General features: G+C 36.6%; 1 protein-coding gene across 1 annotated transcript in view; it reads left to right on the top strand.

Annotated features, from left to right (window-relative positions):
* Positions 1-27,347, top strand: part of grik4 (glutamate receptor, ionotropic, kainate 4) — a 301,146-nt gene that overhangs the window by 172,618 nt on the left and 101,181 nt on the right. The window contains exons 4-5 of the mRNA XM_052576587.1: positions 8,660-8,824; positions 16,043-16,140. Of these exons, the coding sequence (XP_052432547.1) occupies positions 8,660-8,824; positions 16,043-16,140 (263 nt within the window). The remainder of the gene's footprint in view (positions 1-8,659; positions 8,825-16,042; positions 16,141-27,347) is intronic.

Raw genomic sequence — 27,347 nt, 5'->3', positions numbered from 1 at the left:
AACAACCTTTAATTATTCTGAATCGTGTTATTCAGGAGAACAGCAGAGGGAATGAGGACAAGCACTCAGAAACAATGACTTAATGAGCAGGAACGAAAGAGGCTAGAGAAGTGATTATATTAGTATATGTATGTATATGGATATAGCAGAAGTACAGGTCCATTGACAGCAGAAGTATAGTAAACATAATACCGACCTTTATACCCTATCATAATGTCATAGTGATCACAATAGTGCGTTCGTATCATGTGAAAAATGTTACCACTAGAAGCTGTGTACATTGGAGCATGAATCTTAGCTGAATTAAAAGAATGCAAAATTTAAAATCCCAGGGATCACGATACCAACTAGGGGTCGTTATAGATTTACGAAAGCGTCACCTAACTAGTTTGAGAGTTACTGGATTGATGATAAACCACGCTAAAATTCCTGACAGTATTTCTATTTCATAATTTAATTATAATTAAAATGTATTTGATCACTGCGATTTAAAAAACTCATGATAAATACTGTCTAGCATTGCGCAAAATTAACAACCGTTTCCACTTTTGCGCAAACTTTTGTGGATGTCTCCATTTCTGAAAATGTTCAGGGCCACAAGCTATACAGTGTACCAAAATTCATGCTTTTATGACAAAGTGAAGAATTTACCTCAAATTTTGCACATATCACTTGGACTATTAATTGGCTTTAAAGAAAATATCTACATGCCATTTAATTGGAAATGTCGAAGTATGCAACTTTTTCAATAGAGTATTCATTGTTTCCTGCAGCAGGAAGTCAGGTGGGAAGACAGATCCTGGGCGTTGTGTGTTTCTCCTCCTTCTCTATCCTGTATAAGTGTGTGTGCTGAGTATAAAGTGTGCGAAAAGGGATAAAAACAGGCAACTGAAGATGTAAACAATTATCTTGGCACACGCATCCCAAGGGCTGCACTCCAGTGGCAGGCAGGATGAGCAATTGGTGCCATTAATACCATCATTATTTCCATCTCTAATGGCCTCCCTTAGTGAACACACACACACACACAATACTATTACAGCTAAACACAGATAGCAATGAAAGCACAAACACACTCAGACACAAAGATCACCAGCCATGATCAATGAGAGAGAAACTTTCTTACCCTTTCCCTGCTCATTTATCATTCCTGTAAAAAAGAGCTCTAGTGTATGCCACGCTTTACAGTAAAAGGCTACCCACATAAACCTTAAAACCGTGAATAGCAGATTCTCTCACAGCTAAAATATTTCAGCCAGCATTTCAGTATAAATTCTTGTACCTGTAAATGTGTGTCTGTCACCCAGCATGTTAAATAATGCAAACTGCACAGTTTTTCCACATTTAGCTTAAGTGCACAATAAAATAGATTGTGCACTTTTGCACATTTGGTTGAAATAATAATTCAAAAAAAGAGAATTCAAGACCTAGATATTTAACTATACTGTAGGTGTTTTGTTAAGCTACAGGCACTTTTATGGGTTGATTTTATTAAAACAGATTTTAACTTCTTTTTGTTATCTGTTTTGTTATATAAGATTTAAACATACTGATAATGTCTTGAAATGTTTTTACCATTATGTATTTTACAAGTTTACTAATACCTTTCTGTATATATTTAGATTCATCATGAAATAAATTTTGACCAACTTTTAACTCTCTCTCTCTCTCTCTCTCTCTCTCTCTCTCTCTGTCTCTGTCTGTGTGTGTGTGTGTGTGTGTCTATATATATATATATATATATATATATATATATGAATGAGAAATATAGAGAGTGCAATTTCTGATTTCTTCAATGATTATCTTATTATACATGACATTTAATATGAATAAAAAATGTAAATGTGTTTAATTGAATATAATGTAAATAATTACAGTTCTTGGAAAAAAAAACTAGACTGAAGGAGATGTAATGGGAATTTCGGAACCGTTTTAATTTCAGATTCATTCCCTGCTCTTTTGTGAGGTTGTGCTGTTTTCAGTAGTGTGAGTAGTTCTTTGGCTGTTTGTCAATCTGGATCATGTAGTGTTATTTCTTTCTAAGGCTTTATGTGCAGAGGCTTTTAAAACAATTCATTTTAATGCCCAACTAGGCTTTACTCATTTATTACACATTTCTCTAATTCCCTTGCCAATCCAACAAGACAAAGACCTCTTAAAAGGTGTGAATAATATACTTTCCCCCCTACAGACACATAATGTAAGACAAGTGACTATGATGTCCATAAAGCAATCAGTATTTTGATTTACTGAGACCTTACGCCCTTTAGCGATGGATTCAGTCTTCAGCGGCTTGTCCAGGGGCTCCGCTAATTAGTGTCATTTCTGGAATTAGATGAGACTTGCTGTGGTGAAAATAAAAATTTAATTAGAATCTGTAATTAAAAGTTGATTTACGAGACAGATCATTCCCATTCAAAGATAGATGATATATCGGTTTAAAAAGCTTCAGTGCAGAGAAGAGCCATACAGAATCACATGTGAATGGGACCTTCACCAGCCCATTTTTATACAAACAATCAGGTCATTCCAGATGGAGAAGAATGCAGACCATTAAACATTATTGATAACCTTGAAATAACTTTGGTTACAGCTTGATAGCAAACGGAATTTAAATCAGATTTAAAACATCCTGCTGTTCCTTCATATAGATGAACAGAGAGGTGGAATACTAATATCTAGTCTATTCTCATCAGTGACAAGGGTAAAAGGCCAGTCAATAATAAAGTCAAACAACCTTCGAAAGCATTTTAAGACTCACTATTCATCATTTGCTGGTGCAGATCCCTCTGTAAAACTGTGACGTTGGCCTCTCAAGTGTTTTATCTCCCAGGTCTTTGCTTTTGCTGTAGTTATTTCCTCTTTCGTCTCGATGGGATGAAGTGGAGAGCAGATCTAAGTAGTTCAAATCTGATACGTAGATACCCAATGTAAGCAGCCTATTGCAGTGTTGTTGGGCTTTCAGGAGGCTGTGTGCCCAGACGGCCAATGTATAGATAAGCTAAGCCCCATGACAATGCATCTTAATCTCGTACCGTAAAACTCCTCTCCTAAAGGACAAACATATCTTAGTGTCAGTGTACCAATGCATTAAAAAGCTGGGCAAATCAGATTTAAGCTGTTGAAATCTATTTTATTTACAGTAACCTGTTCTGCTGAATATATATACTGTATATAGTGTGGTAACATAATTTCAACAGTAGGTGGCTGCAAGCAACTGTCTTCATGCTGTAAGTGAATAACCGAATCATCATTCAGTCAAATGTTTAGGTCAACACCACTGATTCATTCAGAAACAAAACAAGTGGTGAGAGTCTTTTAAATTAAGCTTATTGAATACCCAATTTGTTCAAAACCACTGATTCGTTCAGTAGCTAAATAAGTGATTTAAATGTTTGAATCATTCATTCAAATGACTCGTTCAAAAATAATAATAGTCTTGGCCACTTGGGCGTGTGCTTGCGACAGGAAGAAAGTACACACAGGGTATCCGCGGGGTCTTGAAAAGTATTAAAAGGTGATAAATCAATTATGGGAAAATTAAGACCCTTAAAAAGTATTTAAAAGTCTTATAACAGCTTTATAAAGTCTTAAATTTTGAAAATATTTTTTCTGAATTAGCTGTCCAACAGTTTGAGTCCCAAAAACATCGTAAAAGTGTGAATTTAGTCATTTTTATAAAAAATTGCCAGAGCACCAGAGCGGGCAGGCGGGCGGAAGTTCAAAACCACAAAGTACGCTCTGGCGTTCCCAGTGTGTACTACAACGCACCGAATTTTTTTTTTAATAAACTTTGCTTTGATTTACTATCCCAGCCTATTAGATTTTTTTGTATAAGAGTGGTCTATAGTCTTTATCACAAACTAAAACTGTTAAGTTAAAAGTATCACTGATGTAAATGGTTACAGCTTGAAGTGGCGGTGAGGTATTAAAAAATAATGAGAAGGTCTTGGAAAAAGTCTTGAAAAGGTATTAAAATTAACTTCAAGATTCCTGCATATACCCTGACACAAGACTGTACCATGTCTTCAAAATGCCAAAGCACATTGTCCCTAACACACACTAAACCCACACTTTCTCAAATTCCACTCCGGAGTGCTATTCAAGGCTTAGTGTATCCCATCATGCATCATGTTCTGGAATAAATCATGAGATTTTTAGAGAGGTCACGGAAACTTTTCCAATGTAAGTTAAATATTAATATAATAATTAGATATTATTACATATATTTTTGAGAAAAAGCAGCAATCTGGCTATAGTCTCATATTGCTCATATATATTTACTGGATATTTTAGTAGTTTTAACATTATCATTGATTGTTTATCTCTCTAGCATAGCGATTTTTTTAATGCAAGAACACAATATGTAAACGCTTTCGAAGAAACATGACTGATTGAAACAGAACAAATTGACTGTTGTTTAAGGGATACTTCACCTTCAGTTGCTGGTCTCCATTGACTTGCATAGACCCCAAGCCCAGCAATAGAAGATGAACTATACTTTTAAAACCTGCTATACAATTTTGAAAATATGTATTTTGCACCAACCTAGTTGCAGGTTAAGCAATGTAAAATAGTCAATTTGTTCTTTAAAAGCGAACAAGAGATACTCCCACAGAAGATAAGTCAGTTAAACTGGGCTTGATACTGAAATATCCTCAGAGGGTTATTTTTATTTGCCTCAAAATTGTTGCTTACAACATGCATCATAAAGGAGCATACATAAATGATCAAACGATAGTTATTGTGGCCTCCCTTGAGATCATGATGTGCTCTGTTCTGCCTTTATACGAGAAAGACAATATTTAAATAACTACTACACTGTAAAATAAATAAATACCTTTTGTAGCTACATCATGTACAACATCAAGTTCTTTTGTTTTGGTAAAGCGCTTTCAGCTGTTTGAAGGAAAGTTAATGAGTGTGCTTTAATGTCATTACTGTTGGCAGTTTGTTCTTTGATAATCAGTCTAGCATAATGGCTGTATAAATGTCACAATCAAGATTCTGCTGCTTTGACGCTCTTCAAGCCTCATTTGGATCTAACGGTTCAAATGCAAAAGCATATTAAATGGCAGTTAGTGCGCTTAAAGGTGTTGCAATTGTCCATTTTAGCTGCATTCAGTCACTCTGGTTGATTAAGTGTGTGATGGTGCTTATTTAATAGGCGTTAGTACATTGGACACACCACTTGAGTGATGAGTTCCTTTCTCCTCACACTACTGCAATGGCTGGTCTGTTTTGACTACTGTTAGCCAACAGCCCAGTGGGAGCAGCAGCACCAGGTGATTTTCTGAGTTTAGTGGCTTTATTATGGTGACAATGTAGCGTTGAATGGGCCTGTGGGACATACTATAAACCCCCATGTATTGTAAGATCAAATGGTTTGTTTCATTGTTTCTTTAGCCTGCAGGATACATAGTGGTTTTGAGCTGCACAGGTTAATAAGTAGTTCGAAGAAATATAGTGCAATAGAATCTAACTTCAGAAACAGAGTGCACGTAAACAAATGCACAATATAAATATATAAGGCAGTGGGTAATGCTAAGGAGGTGTTTAATATCTGGAGAGAGTGAATTATGTACACATTAGCTTTCCCATTTGTCTAAAGTTGAGCTACTCAGCTGTGCAGGAATGAAGGCTATGTTATTTAACAGCTGTGGTGCTATTATGAGGGCAAAGGTTCGAATCTGGCTGGCATCATTAAATTTTTCAACCTTCCCTCTTGTTATTTTCTGTCTCGCTTCACTTAGCTGTCAAATAAAGCCCTGATGTGCTTTCGTGGGGAGGCAGGTTTGAATTATGTCTGTGTCATATCCAATTGTCCAATTTATAACATTGCCATTTCATATCTTGCTTAATTTTTCTATTAACGTTCGGTCAAACCACCCAAAGTTTTAATCTTTTAGAAGCCAGGATGCTTTTGTACAGGGACCAATTCTCACTATTAAGTAGTTGTGCCTGTTATTAACATATTGGCTGTTTATTGGTACATATAAAGCATATGTTCTGCTTGATCATATTCTACATCCCTAATCTTACCCAATACCTAAACTTTACAACTACCTTACTAACTGTTAATAATCAGCAAATTGGGATTTTACTGAGGCAGAAGTCAGAGTTAATGGTTTGATAATAGCGAGAATTGGACCTTAAAATAAAGTGTGAACCCTAAAAGTTTCCTTTGTCTGCATTATATCAAAATATCCAGTCTTTAACATCACCATTACTTGTCTAGCTTCATTTATCAGCCAGAAAGCCCGAAAGCTTCCACCATTTTGAATTGGGCCTGCAACATACTGTATCAGATTGCCCCTTTTTATTTTGTTTCAAAGGCCAAAATGCCCAAAAGTTTTCATTTTTTAGAAGTTATGGTGCTCGTATGGAAAAAACAGGTCTGCCCTGAAACATATCCAATTCCTTAATCTTTAATTTAATTTCCTGACTTTCTTTACTCAAAGTCCAAAACGCTCATAAATACATTTAGACTTAAAATTGATTTAAAGCACACACATGCACATGCTTTTCTGGATAGTATCAATATGCACTAAGACAAGGACGGTGCTGCTCATACTGTAACTGTCAGCCCTGGTATCCATGCACATTACACAATGCGTTTCATGCTCCGGCACACGCTGCTGCTCACCATCGATTCCTCTAAAAGGGTCAGTGGCCAAGCCAATACTGGAAGATTGAATAGAACCTCGTCTGCACTGGACCTCCACACTGCTCAGAGTCTCATACCGCAATGCCTTTAAAATGTCATTGCCCCGCAACAGATCTCCCCTTCTGATATTTTTACCCTGCGCTAGGATTCCATTTAGCACTGGCAATTCCAGTTTCTTGCTTTGACATCTACATTTGCGACCGCGGATTGGGGACAAGAACAGAACCTCAGGGCTCAGCGCGGGGCCAGTGTTTCCATTTGGCGCTCTTTGTTGCGAGATTTGGGGGTGAACACTGGGAGAATTGCCCAGTATGAGCTTTCTCCACTTACAGTATGCTGTGGGAACAGCCTTCTGCTATCGGCTGTGACAGAGAGGAAGGTTTGTGAGAAGATGATTTAGCTTGCATTGGAGACAGAATTACCATCTTTTCCTGTAATCTTTTTCTTTTTTGGTTGAAGATGACTGTTTTAAAGTGAATAAATGTTTATTTTAGGAATGCATTTCCTGCGAACATACGCTACGACAGGTATTACTGATGGAAAAAACTTCTGTAATGAATGTGGCTTTGCCCCAAATGTGACAGCACATTAATTGATAATACATTTTTTGTTAAATATCCTTGAATCTGTTTGAGAAGCAAGAATCTATGTTTTTTTCACATTAGCTCAAATTGGACTCCTGTATATAGTAATTTAATTGCTTTTTACCCAAAAGCACATTAAAATTGCACAAAATAAAAGTGTGGCTTAACTGCCTTCACTGCTCCGCCTCAAGCGAATACATTTAATCTCATTTACAACACACCGCGCATCTCCATTTACCATCTCTAAACAAACATCTCGATATTTATGGCAGTCTCAAGTGGATTGTTATTTATATTGCCCTTTTTTTAATAGGAGGACTCTCATGGCTGATTCGGTCTTGTTTGAATTAAATCATTAAAACGTTCTGAATCACTGCAGCTCCATTTATGCATTATGTAATTTTTATTTATTTATTTTGTATGATGATTGTACAGTCCAAGATTAGAAGGGGTTTGCTTACTTCCAATGCAATATGTATGAACACAAGCATGAACTCTTCTAGCACGCTGTTCTTGTCAGGGTTTGACAACTGGCATTAAAAAATCTTTATAATCGTGCACAGTTTCAGTGCTGCAGTGTAAATAAAGCACTTTCAGGGCAACGCATGTGAGTCATACCACAAATTCAGGGTCACTGGAGAGCTAATTATGTGTTGGCTTAAAGAACAGTGGAAAATAAACCATTTCAATATGCCAACATGACAGGTAACAGAAATATCACAATGATAGTTTGAAAATAGGTTGACATTCATCAAAAGTGAAAGACGTTCACCTTTGGTTGTTTTGATGTGATGGCAGGGGCTTGCATAAAGCTTTCCATCTGCAGTTTTGTGCAAAAAGTGGGAATTTTGCTGTTGAATCGATGTCAGACATCGTTAGACTTTTCTCATGTAAATGTAAATGTTATTTGCTTTACATAGATTTTAATATCCTTGAGCGTCAGATACTGGCTGTGACATATATTGTTGCTAAGCCTTGTGTCAACTCACCATGGACTAAACATATTCAAAGCAGATTAAATATGATATGGGTTCACAAAAGTGAGCATACAGTATGTACACTAATAGCACTAAGCAGCCAGTGACTATAAACATAGTGCTAGGATATTGGATATTTACTACACAACATTGTGATAGAGTCATTCACAGCAAAACACTACATGGAGCACTTGTGTCAGTCTACCAAGAAAACTGTCAAAGAACAGCATTAATCTTGTCTACTGTGAATGAATGCGCTTTAATATGCTAACAAAGTTGGCCCAGAAGCACTTGTGTCTACATTCTTCACTGTTTTGAATGATTTCTGCAGAATCTTGAGGACTTCTTAATCTCTTGTCACAGCTGTGTTTTCGAAATATCTTGTCTCACTTTCTGGGTCTCTCTTTCTGTCTTCTTGAACTGTGTCCCAGCTGCCATTCTTGATGACCCGATGGAGTGTAGCCGCGGGGAGCGACTGGCCATCACTCTGGCGAAAGACAGCATCAACCGTTCCAGCAACCGCTCCACCACAGGGAAGCTGGAGGTGGACATCTTTGAGCTGCTCCGAGACAGTGAATACGAGACAGGGGAAACTAGTGAGTATTCAAATGAGTTATGTCATTTATGAGATGTATATCATTTTAAATACAGTATAATTTCTATACATTATACATACATATATATGGGGTATATTAGGGGTGACCCCGAATAGTCGACAGTTCGATTTGAGGAGCCTGTTTCGATTACCAATCTCACAGTCACATAGAACTACCAGTTTTCTCTCAATAAGTTAATAAAGGGTTAGTTCACCCTAGAATGAAAATTCCTCCATCTTCTACCCACCCTCGAAGCATCCTGGGTGTATGTGACTTTCTTCTTTCAGAATAATTCAATCTGAGTTATATTAAATATTGTCCTTGCTCTTCCAAGCCTTTCAGTGGGGGTAAGCAGGTGTTTGTTGTCAACAGTTCAGAAGACGTTAAATAAAGTGCATGCATCTGTAATAAAACATCTCTCACACAGCTCCGGGGCGTGAATAAAGGCCCCCTTTAGCGAATCCATGCGTTTTTGTCAGATAAATATCCAAATTTGAAACGTAATAAACACCAGTAGACACCTCCCCCACCCCACCACCCTCCACTCCGATGTCATTGTCCAATGCCAATTTTGTAGACATCACCCAACCCTAATTCAGAATATCTTAATGAAAGAAAGTCACACAGGTTTGAAACAGAATGATGGTTAGTAAATGATGAGAGAATTTTCCTTTTTGGGTGAACTGTCCCTAACCATTTAGATTAAGGTGCATAATATTCTGTATGTATGCTAGATTCTAAATTGATGCCTCTTCCTATTCCATACATTTGTTATACTTTAGATAGAACCTTTTTGCGAAGCTCTTTAATTCAAAATTTCACAGCTGTCCTTAAGCTGAATAATGGTCCCTTAACTGTGGGGTTTTATTCAGCAGTTGAAGGTATGATAATGATTCACATTTAAAGGCAATTTATGAGATAATTGTGTCCTCATGAGGGCATTCCTTCTGCAATACATGCACTGAATACTTATTTAAACCACAGAACTTTGTTATTTAAGTATGAGCATGTCCCTGATATCTTTTACATCTTCCAAAGGAAATACATGTTCTTGTTTGAATATTTTCCAACTTTTGTAATGAAGTGCAGTCACACAAGTATAAATAGGCTTATATACATGCTTAATTAGAGTGTCTGTCAGTTTCATCTCTCCATATGTTCTTGGCTGGTAGCAGATCCTGTGATAAAGAAAGGGACCATTATGTGAAAGCAATTAAATTAACAGGTTTTCAAGTGCGCTGTCATATTCTGATGTCTTTGTAGTCAGAAGGTATGCAGGAATTTATTGGAACAATTATTTGTTTCCTTGGTTACTGTAAAGCCATTCTTGAAGGCCTGCTAATACGCCATGTACAAATTACATTACATTTTATTAACAAACTCCAATTAGATTCAGTTTTCAACTGGATCTATATCAATCTGAATTTTAGAGATTTATTCATTAACTTGTTTATTTCACAAATTGACTGTGAAAAAAAAAATGTGCAGAATCTGAAACATTCTTTAATTTTGTTGTACATTTTTGTTTTAAATTTTACAAAATAATGTATTTAGTTTTATATTTCACAACAATTACATTTTGCAAAATCATTTATTTTAACTATAAGCATAATTTAAAGAGAAAAAGTTAGCAATAATTTTGGGTCATAATATTTTGTTTTACATTTTGCAGTATCATAAATCTTTAAGTTTATTGGTTTTGAATCTGAGATTCTCAGTGTGGGCTCAGACTTTGAAATGCACTCTGCCTTTAAAATTTAAACCGACAGTCAGTGGGTTTCAAACGAATAGTGTGTTTACTTTAACAGCTGCCAGTCAATCTTTGTGTGCCTTCTTTACTCTGATGCCGTAGATTTAATAATGCTTCCCTTGCGAATCCTGAATCGAATAGCATTGGGGAGAACAAAATAGAGTTGCTCACTCACAGAGGGATATTAAACATGACTACTGTCAATGAAAGTAGGCGGCACTAAAATCAGGAGACGACGAGCTGTAATTTAAACAATCAGAGCTGTTGAGACACATGGCGGTTAAGGATAAAAAGCCTCTCCTGGTTTCTCTGGGCTTATGAGGCAGCCCCATTAAAATGCCCCTCCTGATAGATATAAACAGTTTTCTTTTGCTATCTATATGGTTAGCCGCACAACCCTGTTTGGTCTAATCCAGTATTGTAATAGCTTGCAGTATGCAGGAATTGAATTAGAAATGGATCAGTGACACTCCCAGGAATGGAGAAATGTCACACCGCCGCTACCTGCCCTAGCATACTCGCGTCTGAAATCGCTGAAGCCTGCATCTTCCCTCAGCCCACATTGTGTGTGTGTTTGCGTGTGGTCTGCTGCATACTAATGTTTGTGATCTGAAGTGAACAAAGACGTCCTTATGCCAGCCACAATCCATGGTCGACATTGTCTTTCTGTGGATCTTCCGTGCAGGAGGGTCATGTCAAAAGATTCGACTCCAATCAGTCATAACTGTGAATCACCTAACCCTTATGAATCGTAGTACATGCTAGGGTTAATAACTACATGCCTTATGATCTGTGCATGCAAGTACTATTTTAGATTGCTTCAGGGGTACCGCGGCGGAGTAACCCAGTACCTTTGTGATTCTCCATAGACATAAACAGAGAGAAGTAGCTCCGGCTACAAAGTTCTTCTGCAAGACGCAAGCAGTTCTGTTTATTAACCGCTAGAGCGTCAAAAGTTACTGACTGCAGCTTTAATTACCAGTGAAGTATAAGCCACTGCAAAAACCTATATAGTATTGAATAAGTTTTAGTTCAAAGATAAAGTCAGTCTGACTTATTTTGATAAGCACCTAATAAAAATTATATATTTAGTATCTTAATTTTTTCATTTTATGTCATAACATTTCTTAGCTTTTTTTCCCCATTAATGTATATATATATATATATATATATATATATATATATATATATATATATATATATATATATATATATATATATATGTACATTAATGGGGGAAAAAAGCTAAGAAATGTTATGACATAAAATGAAAAAATTAAGATACTGCACAATTTGTAGTCGCTAATCAAATTAATGTTGTTTTTTTTTTTTTACTGATGTTCAGGTGTTTTTGTTGTAACTGAAGCCAAGATGTTCATTATCAAATCATGCTGGGAAACTAAAGGGTTTTAACAAACTGGTGGAGTTTATGCTGCTCTACTTAATTTTCAGTTCAACTTTTCACTCAAAATTATGCTGATCATGTAATTTCCAATAAGTTTTGGAAACCACCATAAGTATAAATCACGTCCAAGTGGGAGTTTTAACAGGAGTTAGTTGGAGCTTGTGGAATTTGATTGTCACTGAAGTTGAGTGATAGTGGCAGACATTTTTGCATTTGACTCAATTTTCTTTCCTTTTAAACAGTTAGGGAAAAACTGAATGCATTAAAACTGGATGCACAAAAAAATACAGTACACTTTTCAAAATGAAGATACTTTATTGCCATCTGTGCCTCCACAAAGAACCTCTAACAACCTGTCCAGTGCACAAAAGATTCTTTATATTGGAAAAGATTTTAAATGACTATTAAAATGTTCTTCACACTAAGAGCCATTTCTTTTAAGAACTGTTCACTGAAAGATTGTTTGGCAACCCAAAATTTTTCTTTTGTGGCATCACTGCAAAAATCCCTTTTGGAAGCTTTTTTTTAAAGGGATACTCCACCATAAAACATTGTCATTAATCACTTAATACCATGTCATTTCAAACCCGTAAAAGTCACAATTTAGGATATTTTGGATGAAAACCGGGAGGCTTATATGTGGTAGTTAATACTTCCAAGTAAATGGCACTGTCAAGGTCCAGGTTACATTGGACACTTTTTGCTTCCATCAGAATTAATTCAGTCTGATTGACGAATTCGAACGTAGTGTTTAAATGAACACTAAATAAAGTGATCAGGTTTATATGCATGTTTATATGTCACAAGCTTCTGATCGGATTTACTCTTTTGATATCTGCACACTACATGAATATACGGAGTTTCCTGCTGCTGTGTCATACTGTTTTAAAAAGCCCACGTGTTATTTATCTACTTTGGGTCCTTATTGCGCGATGACTAGCACATGTACTGTTGTACTGCTTAATGTTACAAAAAAAAAAAAAAGTAGTAAAAGTGCTCCTTCCCACACCCAAAACTAGTCATCTGTTGATGAGAGTCTTAAACAAGGACTGGTGGTGGTCCTTTTCCACTTCACAGATGCTGAGTGAAAGGGGAGTTTTATAATGACAGGACACTTATTAATGACACTTAATTCGCCTGGAAGAACACCTCTTTCCGTGCATCATAATTCATTATGCTATTTCTACATCACTGCACAGTACTTTCCAGTTTCGGTTTTCAATCCGATCAAGTGTTTATCATGTCCTCTCACTCGTATTACAAAAGGAATAAACCACCCCTTACAATCCGATCAAAATTTTAGTCGGATCTGGCCAATTCAATCTGATTGAGGTGTTTACATGTGACATTTTATTCTGACTGTGTTTCTAGCCCTATTACGATCGGATTACTAAGGATGTAAATGCATCTAGTGGTTTAACCGTAAGGTTGTGAAGCGACGAGAAAACTTTTTGTACACGAAGAAAACAAAAATAATGACTTTATTCAACAATTTGTATCCTCTGTGAATAAATGTTAAATAAATCGAAGTAATGGAGAAGTGGCCAAATCAGTCAGCAGGACTCCAGGATTTTTCCTGACTGACTGCAAGGCTGCAGGCTGTAGCCTACACACATCAATGCCGGTTTTCATCCAAAATATCTAAAATTATGTTCCGAAGACAAACAAAGCTTTTACGGGTTTGGAATGACATGGGGGCAAGTAATTATTGCTAAAATTTTCCTTTTGGGGTGGAGTAACCCTTTAATAATCATATACTTCTAATTGAGCGCAGAGTTAGTTCAGTCAGGCCACGGAGGCATAGTCTGCGACCAGCTGATGCGGTCAGCTGTCAAATAGCTCTGATCACTACCATTCTCCCATTAGACATGGGACATATATACGTGGCACTACTGCTCGGTAAGTATGCTCAAATGGCTTGCAACCCTCCCTCCCCATTATAAGCATGAGCATATTACCGCGCGCCTTCTGGTTGTCATCTCTTTGTTTCAGATCACTAAGGCTTTCATGTCCCAGTTGGCATGGACCTCACTACTGAGAGACATTCATCCTCTAAACCAAACTACAGGATAGAGGTCCCACTGCCACATCTACACGATTACCACTTTAACTTTAAAGACATTATTATGTGTCTTAATTGTTATGTATTTCCAAGCTGATGGTTCCGGGGGGGGGTTAGTGTTTCCTCTTGTAGCTCTTGTATGTTCAATTAATTTGGGAGCAAGAACCCCCATAAGGAACCATACCGCCAAAGATAAACTGAGTTCAATAAACTCAAGTAACTTGCCAAAGTGGTCCTGTCTGAAATAGTGTTAATGCCAAGAAATCATGAGATTAATTGTGATTAATTGCATTAACAAGCTGAAAGCCGTATTAAGAGAAATAACAGTGCACAGCAAGGTTGACATGAATCCATAAGGGTGTCCACCTCCTGTAGGCTACACTTGATTTCCAACTGAGAGCAGTTGACCTGTGAAATCAATGATTGTGTATTCACTGTAGCAGTGTGAAGTGATCCTAAAAATGCAGCTCATCACCATTCAGGGCAGTGCGGTGATATGCTTGCAATGTATTATGGGGAGAGAAGTAAAAGAGGCTTCCACAGGTGTACGCATTTGCATTGGTTACTATGAGATTATGAAAAAAAAAACTGTGCATCAACTGGTGCTTTATAATCACATTGTTTCCCTTTCCTTTGTTCCCAGCATGCCCTGCTTAAGTGCTCAGATCACCAGTATCTGGCTCATAAAATGCCCACACCATCATAATTAAAACAGACAGGGATTATAAACCCATGTGAAATGACACTCTGTTAGAGTTCAGACCAATGCCCTGCTCGTGTGCCAGAGAGTGAGAAACAAATCTACCTCTTACTCCTCCTGCTCCTAATCACAAATATAATTTCACGACACTCTTCACTCAAAGGTCAGTTAATAATAAAATGTAATTTTATGTGAGAGTCTGAAAAAGAGCAGATTAATAACAGCGCTAAGCCTCTGAAAGATTGTGCTAGATTGTGATAATAGTGGGCTCTTTAAAACTCGTTCTTGAATAAAATGTAATTATTTGGGTTTTGCTAGTAATTTTAGAACAGATTGAGTGGACACCAAAGGTTCAGGTTTTGGCTGATTAGCATGGACCATTAGCCTCTATTGGTAGATTCAGTAACTACACCATCTGGACCCAAAAATCATATTTCTCTATTGAAGGTTGTTCCAAAGTAGGCGTTTGTTCTAATGGAATACATCTGTTTGCAAGCAAACATGTAAATATTTGAAATATAGCATTTTATTAGATGATTTCCTTATGTACTGTATGTCATTTCATATTTCTTGTCACCAGTGTCAATATCACACACACACGAAAAAAAAAAACACTGCCTATTATTTTCTGTGTAAATATATATTTCTTCTTATTAAAGTTACAGAAGTGATTTAGTCAATAGCAGTGAGAGATTTTCTTTTGATGTTTGATTAACATGAATGACAGACAGCAGGAATATTAGTCTGCTGTCACTTTAAGAGCTGCCCAGCTCCAATATACTGTTACACATGTTTTCTTTCTTAGCTGTTTGCGTCGTCTTAAGACCTAAATTACTATGTTAACAAGAGGTGCATTATGACATACAGGTGTGTATTTAACTGTTCAAAGTCTATAAAGATTAAAGAAAGAAAAGAAAAAAAAACGTCTTGACATGCAAAATGATATAGCAAAATTATTTCTCTTTCGGTGCTGATTGTGTTTCAGTGAATCTATTATTATTATTGCCTTTAAATTGGTGTCATCATCAATTTCTTGCAGCTCCAAAAGTAATTAGACACATGTTGTTTTCATTGAGATTTCAAATCACCTGTGCCAGCCAAGCAACTGGCATTGAGATGAATGAGTATGTTAAAATTGTCTGTACTTTTTGCTTTGTTTGGGTATAACAGACTTACATGGCAGATACGGTATACTTGAATAAAAATGGGGTGGCAGCACTCTTGGCAGGGTTACATCTTGCTTTCCTTCTGCTCTCTGTCTGTAATAAATGACAGTTGGTCTTTCCTTTAACTATTGACAGTGTGCCAGATCATGTCCAAGGGGGTTGTGGCGGTCCTGGGTCCCTCTGCCAGCCCAGCATCCAACTCCATCATCAGTAATATCTGCGGAGAGAAAGAGGTGAGTGCTGGCATTGGCTCTCTTTTGTCATGAGCGCAACATACCAAAGCCCAGATCATATTACCAAGTAATCATTCATATCATTACCGTAATGACCCGTGTGGTCAGTGACATGCTCTAAAAATGATCCCTAACCACAACTGATGAACACAACAACCAAATGGCAGGCGTTAAGCCATGACTACAGTGTACAGCTGTAATTAATAAATACATAAATGATTATTGACACATCACGCTCAGCAATCCCACTGTTCTGAAGTCAACTTTCCTATAAGCATTTGTTCTGCCGCTGGCAAACATGAAGACATAAGCAAACAGACTAAGTAAATTACTAAGGGAAGAATTAAATAACGCGGTTTAACAGAGAATTTATATTGATTAATTGTCGCCGTGATGCAGACTGAATTGTTTGGAGCAGTTTCTCGCTCCGTCAGACAGTAAAGTTAACTTTCAAGCACAGAGAACAAAAAGAGACCTGGATGAAGTGAAATATTTTCATTCAGTCGCTTGAAACCAACTGCCAGCTCATCCTATCTTAATTCCAGTTGTGCTATGTTAATGCTTTAATGTCTTTTAATGGATTTCTAGCTGACATAATGTCGTCACAAGTCAGTGCAAAATTATATGTGGATTTTCTTCCAAAGCAGCAGTCAGAAGAATATATTACTGTCACACAGGTAATGAATAATGCAGCTTGAAACAAGTTTACTGTGTGTACTCAACTGACTAAGCATCACTCCTTAATGTCTTCATAATTCATAATCAGTGGCAACTTGCCTTCCAAAGTGAGCAACGTGCATAAATATTCATAGTCACATCTTATAAATGACTGCTTAGGTCATAGATGAGGCCTTGTGTAATGAAAGTTTAAACGTTTACATCAGCTATATAATACACCTCGATGAATATTTATAATGCTGACATTTTATTTGTTTTTCAGGCGCTGTTATTTGTCTTTGCAGTAGGTCAGGGTTTGGTTAGCGCTGGGGATGTTGTTAGCTGCTTTGGGATGATGAAATGAGGGGGTCAGATGTTCTCTGTCCTCTGTCTATGAGTAAAGGTCATTGTGCTCCTGTTATTGTATTTAAAAAAATGGTTTGTCTATCTCTAATGGTCTAAAGGGAGGGAGGGGTCATTGTGTTTATAGTAGCGTGTGTGTCTGTGTGTGAGTGTGTGTGTGTGAGACAGAGAGAGTACAAAACAGGAAGGAGTTTGTAGTTTAGCAAGAAGCCTCTATAATATGGGATAATTTCATATTTGAGTGAAACTCTGTGACTAATACAGTACGATAAAGTATGGAATAAATATTTAACCTGCTGCAACTGTTTTACACAGTTCTACAAGAAAACCCCAGATTAATCTACATATCCCCCAAAATCAGAGGGAGGATTAAGGTTGAATTATCAGTACTTTAATGCATGTAGACTTTTAAAATAATTGTTATATATGTATTTGTTTATTTATATATATATATATATATATATATATTGACTATATATTGATATATTAATTTCACTGAGGGAAATTAATATGTTCTGCATTTGTATGCATACAGAAGGAAATTTAATTTGTACACATAGAAATATATATATATATATATATATATATTTCTATGTGTAAAAATTTAATTTCCTTCTGTATGCATACAAATGCAGAACATATTAATTTCCCTCAGTGTGTGTATTCATGCTTGTGTGTGTGGGTGTGTTCGTGCTGGTTAGATTGCAAGCATGTTTGTAATATGTGGGAGGTCTATATCATCATATTTCTGTACACAGCTGTTCTGAGACTGACAGTTCAGTCTGAAGATAGAAGTGCGTACAAGATGAACGTCTAATCGTTTTTTGTTTGTGTGTTTGTTTGTTTTATCACGGGTGCTCAAGATGCTCCTGCACTCATGTAATGCAATGATGGAGTTCCCCATCTGGCTGAGAGAGAAAAGACAAATTTGTCGCAAGGGTCTGGAGTGTGGCTTTTGACTTCTCTCATTATTACTGATAAATGTACGTTCACAGCATACCGTCACTTTCCTTTCTCACACTACTTATTTTATACTGCAATATTATACTACAAAAAGTGACAGCTCTTGTAAAAGTGATTTTGCATCTTGTAAGTCAAGTACAAGAACCTTTTTGGCAAAAAAGATTTGTTGTTGAGAGTAGAATATATGTATAGCTAGTGAATTACATTGTTATTCAAGTCAGTCACTTGAGAAAAACATATACTTGTAGGACAAAAAAAAGGTGAGCGGAAAAAAGATTTTCCTCTAATTTCTCATAAATATGAATGGTGTGTTTGTAGTACAGAGGGTGACAGATGAGAGAGGCAAAAGCCTTTGAGAGCTTCAGGAGCCACTACAGAGCGGCACGGCCGTGCTTTACACTGAGGCCTTTGAACCTGAATGACACACAGGTTCAGAAGAGGACAAAGATATGGAACTAGATGAGGGACAAAGGCCAGGCCTGAAATCCAAGAGCACAACAGACAGAACCTCCTGTGGAGCCTGAGACCTCTTCTGAATACATTCATACAGAAAATTTGTATTCATGTGTTGATATTCCAATCATAGTTTTGCCCCTTAAGGGTACTCTGTGTCACGGCGGTAATGCTGATTTTTATTCATTATTTTTGTAGCAGTTTTGTTCATTTTCATAAATAGATGTTTCATGCATTTGCTTTTGCATCTCTTGAATTTGAAATACAGTGGGGCTGGAATTGTGATGCCATGTTTAAACTTCAAAATAAACAAAGATATTGTATTTAGACCAATTAAAATCCAGAATGTTGTGTATGTGATGATGCATAAAAGAATGTTTTTGTTTTTTCAAAGTAAATGTTACATTCCTTAAAAGAATGATTAATTTTTTTTCCAAAATGAAATATTACTAGGTTATTATAGTTAACTAAAACTAAAACTAAAACAAAACAAAAAAAGGTAAAACATTGCTTTAAATTTATTTCAGCTGCAAAGGCAAAATGTATCATTTCTAACATTTCTAACATTAAAAGTAAACTGCAAATGGAAAATATAAAAATAAATGCTGATTCAAAATATTAATAAAATCTATAATAGTATCTCAGCAATACTAAAATAACACTAACGTGTTGTAACAATTTTTTTTATTTTTGCCAATTTATAAGAAATATTATGTTACTTAAAAGAATAATTTGTTTTTTACTCATTTAAATCAAACATTATTATTTTACAGAATGTTTGTGTATTTTTTCCAATTTATAAGAACTATTATATTATTTAAAAGAATGTTTTGTATTTTTTGCAAATTCAATTAAATTTTGCTACCTAATATTTTTGTAATCTTATCAGTTCAGAACAAATGCCATGCTGTCATGTTACATTACTTGCATAACAAAATGTTCATTTATTTGCCCAATTTTAAAACAACAAACATCATGTTACTTTACGTTGTGTTAATTTAACTGTTCAATCAGATTGTTAAGTTGCTAATAGAATTTCTAACACATTTTGAAAACACTTCAGTTTAGGGACCAGTTCTCACTATTAACTATTTGCTTGTTAGCATGCATATTACTAGCATACTGGCTGTCTATTAGTACTTATAAAGCACTTACCAATCAATGCCTTATTCTGCATGACCGTATTTAGGATATCTTAATCCTACCCCATACCTAAACTTAACAACTATTTTACTAACTATTAACAAACAGCCAGTTAGGAGTTAATTAAGCCAAAAGACAAAGTTAAATATTTTTTGGCTAAAGTTTGACCAAAAGTTATATTAAAATTAGAATGATTAGCAAAATAGAAGCATATTCACTTGTGCTTTCAGACTTTGGCCACCATTGTTTAATCAAATTATGGTGAGCGGTCATCTCAGTCTCTCAGGTTATCACTGATTACATATTAAATTAGGATTACTCCACTTGATCAAGCATGAATAATGAAGTATAAGCAGCGGCCCACAACAGGGAGACACAAGAGCGCCGGTGTGAGTTAAAGCCAGCAGAATCAACCTGGAAGCCCTGTATATTTGTAGCTAGGTGTCTTTTTTTGGCGTGCTATTTTGGGCCAGACTTTGTTCCAGGCTTGCCAGCGTATGAAAGTGGACCTAGCATGCTGTGTTTGATCCCGAATGCTGTAATTTTGCTAGCTATCAAAGCTTCAGCCCAGCAGGAGTCTTCATTTACAGCAGTCACTCTGCAAGAGCTGTTTTTTTGTCCGTCCGTCCATCCGTCCATTCCCTCTCTCTGCTTCTCTCTATCTACATGCTCATACTGTATCTTCCCATACTTCTCATGCAGTGTTTTTGGAGAAGCGCCAGTGATGTGATTTGTGCCAGTAACTTGCCATTAACATGATTTGTGTAGTATATTGCAAGTTGCTTGAGTCAGTAAGCATCTGTCGAGGACGTAAATGCATGTAAATGGAAAAACAACCAAATCTGTCCTCACTTTTGGTTGGCTTTGGTTCCTGGCAGATGATTCCAACAGAACGGGGTGAGAGGTCGGTCGTGGTGATTAAGCTATGAAAACTTTACTGGACCGTATAAGGTGGCGAGGCTCTTAACACTTCAGACCTCATTGGCTTAAATGATGTATAACTACAGCGTGGCTGATCCCTCAGCGTTAAGAGCTAATGTTTTGCTCTATGGACAGATGAGCACTGACGGGTGAACAGGCGATATCTTTGACAGAGCACTCCAGATTTGCTGTCAAATACTCCACTTTCCTTCAAAATGGCTCTTATTCTTGTGGCTGCGCTTGAATCTGAGTCTTATGGGCTCTATGAATGTTTTAATATCCAAAGTAATTTGATTCAGTTATTTTATGCTGATTTTGATGCAGTGGTTAAGTAAAAATAGTGAAAGCAAATAAAATCTGTGCAAAAATAGAGTGCATCGATATAATCATTTCACAGAAGTAGAGAGGGAAATTGATTTGCCAGTCATTGTGCACAACCTGTGTACTTGAATTATGTACAAAAATGAATGTTGTGAACAAGATTTAAGCCTCTGGCAATTTATTTAGTTTAATTGATGTCAAGTGTGGTTCCTACGCAGATGTTTGTGTGTATAAATCGCATAAGATGTGATCGTTACAACGTAATTATCAAGCCCATGGGTCACTTAACAGTTAAGTAGACTTTCAGTATAACCAAATAATGTTTATTTTTGTATAAAAAATGTAAATGTATGCCAATTTACAATTTCAATTAAAATTTAGGTTTTTGGAAGTTATGAAGTTATGCCATTTAAATATGCAATTATATATTTTTATATGAATACACGAGTATGTTTGGGAAAAGATGGTAATTTATGTTATATTTATACTTTTCACATATATTTACATACATTCCACATATTACTGTATTTCATAAATCTTGAAATGCCTACTCTCTATACACACACACACACACACACACACACACACAAAAGAATATATTTTTGCCACTATTGGTAACCAAACAGTTGATGGTAGGTTTTAATTTCCACAGTATGGACAAAAAAAAAAAACTTTAAAAAACAATGGCTTCCAGCATCTGTTTGTTTACCAACATTTTTCAAAATATATTTGTGTGTGTGTGTGTGTGTGTGTGTTCAACAGAAGAAATAAACTTGGAACAAGCGTAGAGCGTAGTGAATGAATTATGACAAATTTCATTTTGTGGCAAAAAATCTCTATAATATTTTTTTACTTTTTTTTTCAAAGTGATATCGGTGAACAAGAACATGAACAAAAATTGCACGACTGTATTTTTATTAACTATCATTAACAAGGGTTAATGAATGCCATAAAATACTGTATATTGCTCACAGTATGTTAAAAATAACTGAAAGTTTTAGTTAGAAAAAGTCTAGCATCATTTAATCACCACTTGGTTTGGTATTTTTATGCAGTGCAATTACATTTAGACATTATATATATAATCGTCATTTAAACTGGGGAAAATAACAACATACACAAATTGCATTGAGAAATGTAACTATTTAACATTGTTGATTATCTCTAGTTTTGTCTTTTTTTGAGTTGCTCTTCTTTACTCGGTGTGGACATTATGACACCCCAACTCATAACCAGCTGTGGAAACACACAAGAAGGTTCCAGATTGACTTCAGCAACATGTCGGTGGCAAAGGGCTAAAAAGTCCCTCCGGTACCGTCAAGAAGGGGGAGGACGTTACATTTCCAGAAGAGAGGGCTTTGTCGTGAAAGTGGATGATTGTGTCATGGTATGCTCGTATCGCTCTGCTTTAGTCGTGCAAACAAAACACAGGTGCTGCGTCCTCATCTGCCTGATGATAATTAGAGTAGCACAGCTGTCGGCGGCACCTCTGCTCACCTCTCTTTTGCTGTGCAATTGATCTGTCACGCCGAGGGACACTGAATTTACAACTGAATTTACACCAGCGAGAATGAGTTCTCTTTATTTCTTACTAAATGGATGTGTGTAGTGGTGCTCTGCCACTCAAGACCCCTCCTGGCTTGTGAGAGCCCTTTCAAATTCAATTCATCCTTTTGTTTCTAATATGATGGATGTGCAAAAGACACTGGACCAGTTTTCTATTGTCTCTTTGTTCTGTGGTCATCCATGGTGCAGTGCTGTCTTTTTGTGGAGGTGTGAATGGATCAGGCTTTTACGCCCCAGCTGAGCCCGTCGGCAGTGCAGATTGGAATTATTCATGGGCTTCATCAACTTCGCAAACAAATCCCTGGGCAGGCATGAACACACTCTTAACGAGTCATGCATTTTGTTGTGTGTTATTACAGCACATATCCCTGCTAAATATTTAAGTTTTAACAATGTGCTTTAATTTCTGGAAGCCTGTTTCTGCCTCAGACTAAAAACTCACAATACGTATTTCAGCATTGAAACTTTTGCATTGCAATTCTGATTGTCCCCTCTCTCACCTGCAAATTTATTTTTCTTGTAATTGTTATTTTATGCTTTAATTGACCCTTTACAAAGAGCTTGATTGACTGGGGATCTGACTAGTCATAAAGCCAGATCTTCCATTTTGTCCGACAAACAAATCAGACTGGTAGATTGACTTTGGTGGACTTACAATTGAAAAATTTTGTTTATTGATATCTTTCTGCAGTTAAAATAAAATACCTTCTGATGCTCATTCATTTTTTTTTCATGCTTTAAGAAAATATGAATAGACGATCGGTTCATGTGCTGCTTGAACAAAGGCAATACAGTAATTTGTCACAACACATCAAAGAGCCACAAAACGGTATTTATTGTTTGAAAAGTTAGAAAACATTTGAAAGCTTGTTGCCCATAGTAACAGTGACTAAAAGGGGTGGGTCTTTGTTAAGGCTCAGTTGGCACTTTGTTTAGTGCAGTTGCAACTTTTTCTTATAATTGTGACTTTAGAACTCAAATTTCTATTTTATTTCTCATTATTGTGACTTTCTCGTTACTGTGGTTTTATAACTCACAGTTTATTACTTACAGTTACAGCTATTTCATATTATCAGCTTTCTTACAATTAGTTTTATTTTTAGGAGGGAACTTGCTTCCATAACTACCCATGAGCATCTGTGGATTGATTTGTTGTTTTACATGGAGGGCTGTACATTTGTCCACAATGACTGAATGCATGAGCAGAGACCGAGGGAGGGACACACCTGCAGATTCCGTCTGTTAGGTGGCATTTGAAATTCACCAAAGATGACTTGTCCAATTTACCTCTATTCACCATGGTTTCACCTTTCCACCAGCAACACAGCCCACAGCTTTAAAACGTTAGAGTCTTTTACAGGATTTCCATGTTCTTCAGAACAAGCAGTGATGCTTGCAAAACAGTCATCGTAGAAAGTGTTTTTCTTTTCCTTTTTTGAGCAGGCTGATCATTGAGATTGTAGTCAATGCTCAGCTTTCTCTCAAGGCCTTGGTGGCCTTTTCTTCTCTTTGCTCCCACCACCAGGGACTCTCAGCGCTCACATAGCCTCCAAAACATGATTACTCCACTTAGTGCTTGAATGTGTGTGTTTTTCCCCAAGCAGCTGACTTCCCATGGTCCACTGCACCACATTAGAGAGGTGTGCAATGTCACGATCATTCACAATACCCTTCCAGCCACTCTGCCATCCACATATGGCTGATCTCCATGTCTTTGAGTAATGGCACTGCTTTCTGCTTGCATCCGCCCCCACCAACCTGTGAGGCAACCTAGCATGGCTTTGTCACTCGCTGCCATTCTTGAGAGTGACAACGAACAAATACGGCTGACTCTACAGTACAACACTATGTCCAGCTGTATCATTTGACACTGTGGCCCTAGTAAAAGTTCTGTGATCTTTTATTAAACATGATTTTTTTTCCTCTGGCACGTAAGAGAACAGATGTAAGATCTCATTATGCTTTACCTTGCCATATGGCATGCAATCCCCCAAGGTTCCCTCCTGAGACCGTCCACCCTTATGGATGTGTTTTTGTTCAGAGCCACAGGTAGAAAGCTGGACAACCATATGCAGTAAAACCAGGTCTTACTTTAATACAAAATGGTAAAAAAGGTCAAGGTGGGAGTTTTACACTGCAGAGTTTTTTTTTTTTTTCAGCACAGCATCACAGCAATCTGCACAATTTCATGGTTAAGTGAGAAAACCATACGTCTGCCAAAAGACATTACAAATGGCGCTTTGTGAATGCCATGTATTTCCCTATGAGGTTTAAATTGATTATTTAAATGAGCCAAGGGACATTTCAAGCAATGCTCATGATGTCGCAACAGCTTTTGTTATTCAGAGTTGCGTATTTTAGTCTGGCAGTTTTACAGAAATGTCCTTTCCTTATTGCAGTTTAAAACCCTATTAAGATGACTTTGCAAAAATGATTGTGTACTTTAAAAAAAAAACATTTTGGCAATGCACATTTAGATAAAGACTAACAAAGAGCTCAATTTGCTCAAAGAGTGTTTGCCAGCATTACAATTCAATCAACTGAATTGTTGAAACAGTTATAATATAATTCACAAGATAATTTATTGCAAAACCATCCAATTGTACTGTTCTACATTAGAAATGTCCAAAATGCAGCATCTGTTAAGTGCCTCAATATTCATTTGTACCAGGTCAGCATGTTCCCGCTGGTTTAAATTAAATGTTCAGCACATGTACTTATACTGCAGTGTTGCGTGGCTGTTTGCCTGACTTCAGTGAGCTGCTTTTGGCCTGCACCAGGCCCCTCATTAAAAGCCTGTCAGCAGTGCATCTGTAGGCCTGACAGCCACTCTGTCAACCCGCAGGAGCAGACAGCGCATGGACAGACAGATATTAGCCTCATACACAACTCTCCCTCTGGCTCACAATTCCAATGTTGCAGCCCAGATTGGCTCCACCAGGCCAAAGAGTTTCTATTTACGCCCTGAGAATGATGCTGATGCATATGCAGTGTGCTGTAACCACAAGAAAAATGGCCTTCAAACCACTTTCAGTGTTAGGCTTCATTTCCTGTTCATACACCATGGATATTTACTATGTATGTTTGAGCAAGCAATGAGACATTAGATTCTGACATCTGTCCGAATGCGAGTCTTTTTAAGAGATGGATCTCACAAAAATGAAAATACTGTTATTATTTACCCTCATGTTGTTCGAAACCTGTATGCAGAGGCATCATGCCCAGTCAAAGTGACGGGGCACGTGATTTTTGAGCCAAGTTCATTTTGAATATAGCTTCCAAAAGACAAAAAAATAGCCGATTAATATTTTCTATATTTAATGCAATCTCACAGAACTTTCAGTGCGTCATATCAGCTGCTAAATTCAAATCTGCATTCGACCCAAATCTGACCCAGAGACACACACGTTTTTACAGCACTGTACATTATAACCAATCACACATGATGCTGTTGAGCTTATGAATACAATGACCAATCAGAGCTGTTTAGATGAGTCATCGCTAAAATGGCGGTGTTTTCTTTGCTCGCTTACTGACTGAAAACCTCTTTCTGGTAAATTCTCTCATCAGAAACAATTAAGTGCAAATGTGTGTACAAATCTGTAAGATATTAATTTCATAGTGTAAACAGCTTCAGTGATTTTAATGGGAGTTTTTAAGAGAACTTGAACTAGACTGTCAGTGAAAATGTTCTTTGATGATGTAAATGTTCTTTGCTCTCTTTCACACAAACACACACACACACACACAACTCATGCCCCCTCGGAATAATGAGAGCAGGATGCCCCTGCCTGTATGACTTTGTTTTCAATGGAAAATGGGGGATTTTTCCCCCCATTTTTTTTTCATGAACCGGAACTATTGCTTTTTAAATATGTTTAAAACATGACACAATAAAAGTGGTCTATATTCCACATATGAAATGTGCACTATATATTCCACATCATAAGATAGCTCGGGGTTATGAGCACACTGAAATTTAAAAGGCATTATTCACCCAAAAATTGAAAATTGTCCTGCATTGCTTACCCTTTGTTGATTCAAACACATAAGACTTTAGTTTGTTTTCAAAAGAGAAATGAACATATATTTAGTGAAACCTGAAATTTTCTGTTCCTTCAGTGAACTGTTTTACACTAAAACATTGAAATGGTCATAAGGTTTGTTCTTGCTCATTAAGCAAGCATGTTTGAGTTTTCTTTTATCATATTTAATGTACTATCAATGTACATGCATTGATAAGTGTTTGTATTTGCATAAAAGCATACATTAAATCTGTTCTTAATGAAAAGCGTTCATATCTCTTCAGATAACTTTTACAGTCTCTTTTTTAATTTGTTGACGTCTAGTGTCATTGGCTTTCATTAATTACTCACTCTCATCATTCCAAACCCATAAGACCTTTTTTTAATCTTAAAAAAACAAAGTAAAATATTTTTTATGAAATCCAAGAGCTTTCTGACCCTGCATGCAATGCATCTGACACATTCAAGGCCCAGAAAGGTACAGTGGTAATAGTCCATGTACATCAGTGGTTAATTCTGAATTTTATGAAGCTACGAGAATACTTTTGTGTGCAAAGAAAACAAAAATATTGGCATTATGCATCTTGATTATTTTTGTTTTCTTTATGCACAAAAAGTTCTTGAACTAATGTCTTATGGGGGCGAGTAATGACTGACAGAATTTTCTTTCTTTGGTGAACTATCCATTAAAAACAAGTGGCCAGTACAGTCTTCAGGATTTCAAAATGTTATTATTTTTTTGTCTCTGAAGTTGATATTCCATCACTCAAGCTAATATTAAATACTTATAAACAA

This window comes from Carassius gibelio, chromosome B15 (assembly GCF_023724105.1).
Source record: "Carassius gibelio isolate Cgi1373 ecotype wild population from Czech Republic chromosome B15, carGib1.2-hapl.c, whole genome shotgun sequence".
Lineage (NCBI taxonomy): Eukaryota > Metazoa > Chordata > Actinopteri > Cypriniformes > Cyprinidae > Carassius > Carassius gibelio.
The sequence above is the reverse complement of the archived record's forward strand: the minus strand, read 5'-3'. Positions and strand labels throughout refer to the sequence as shown.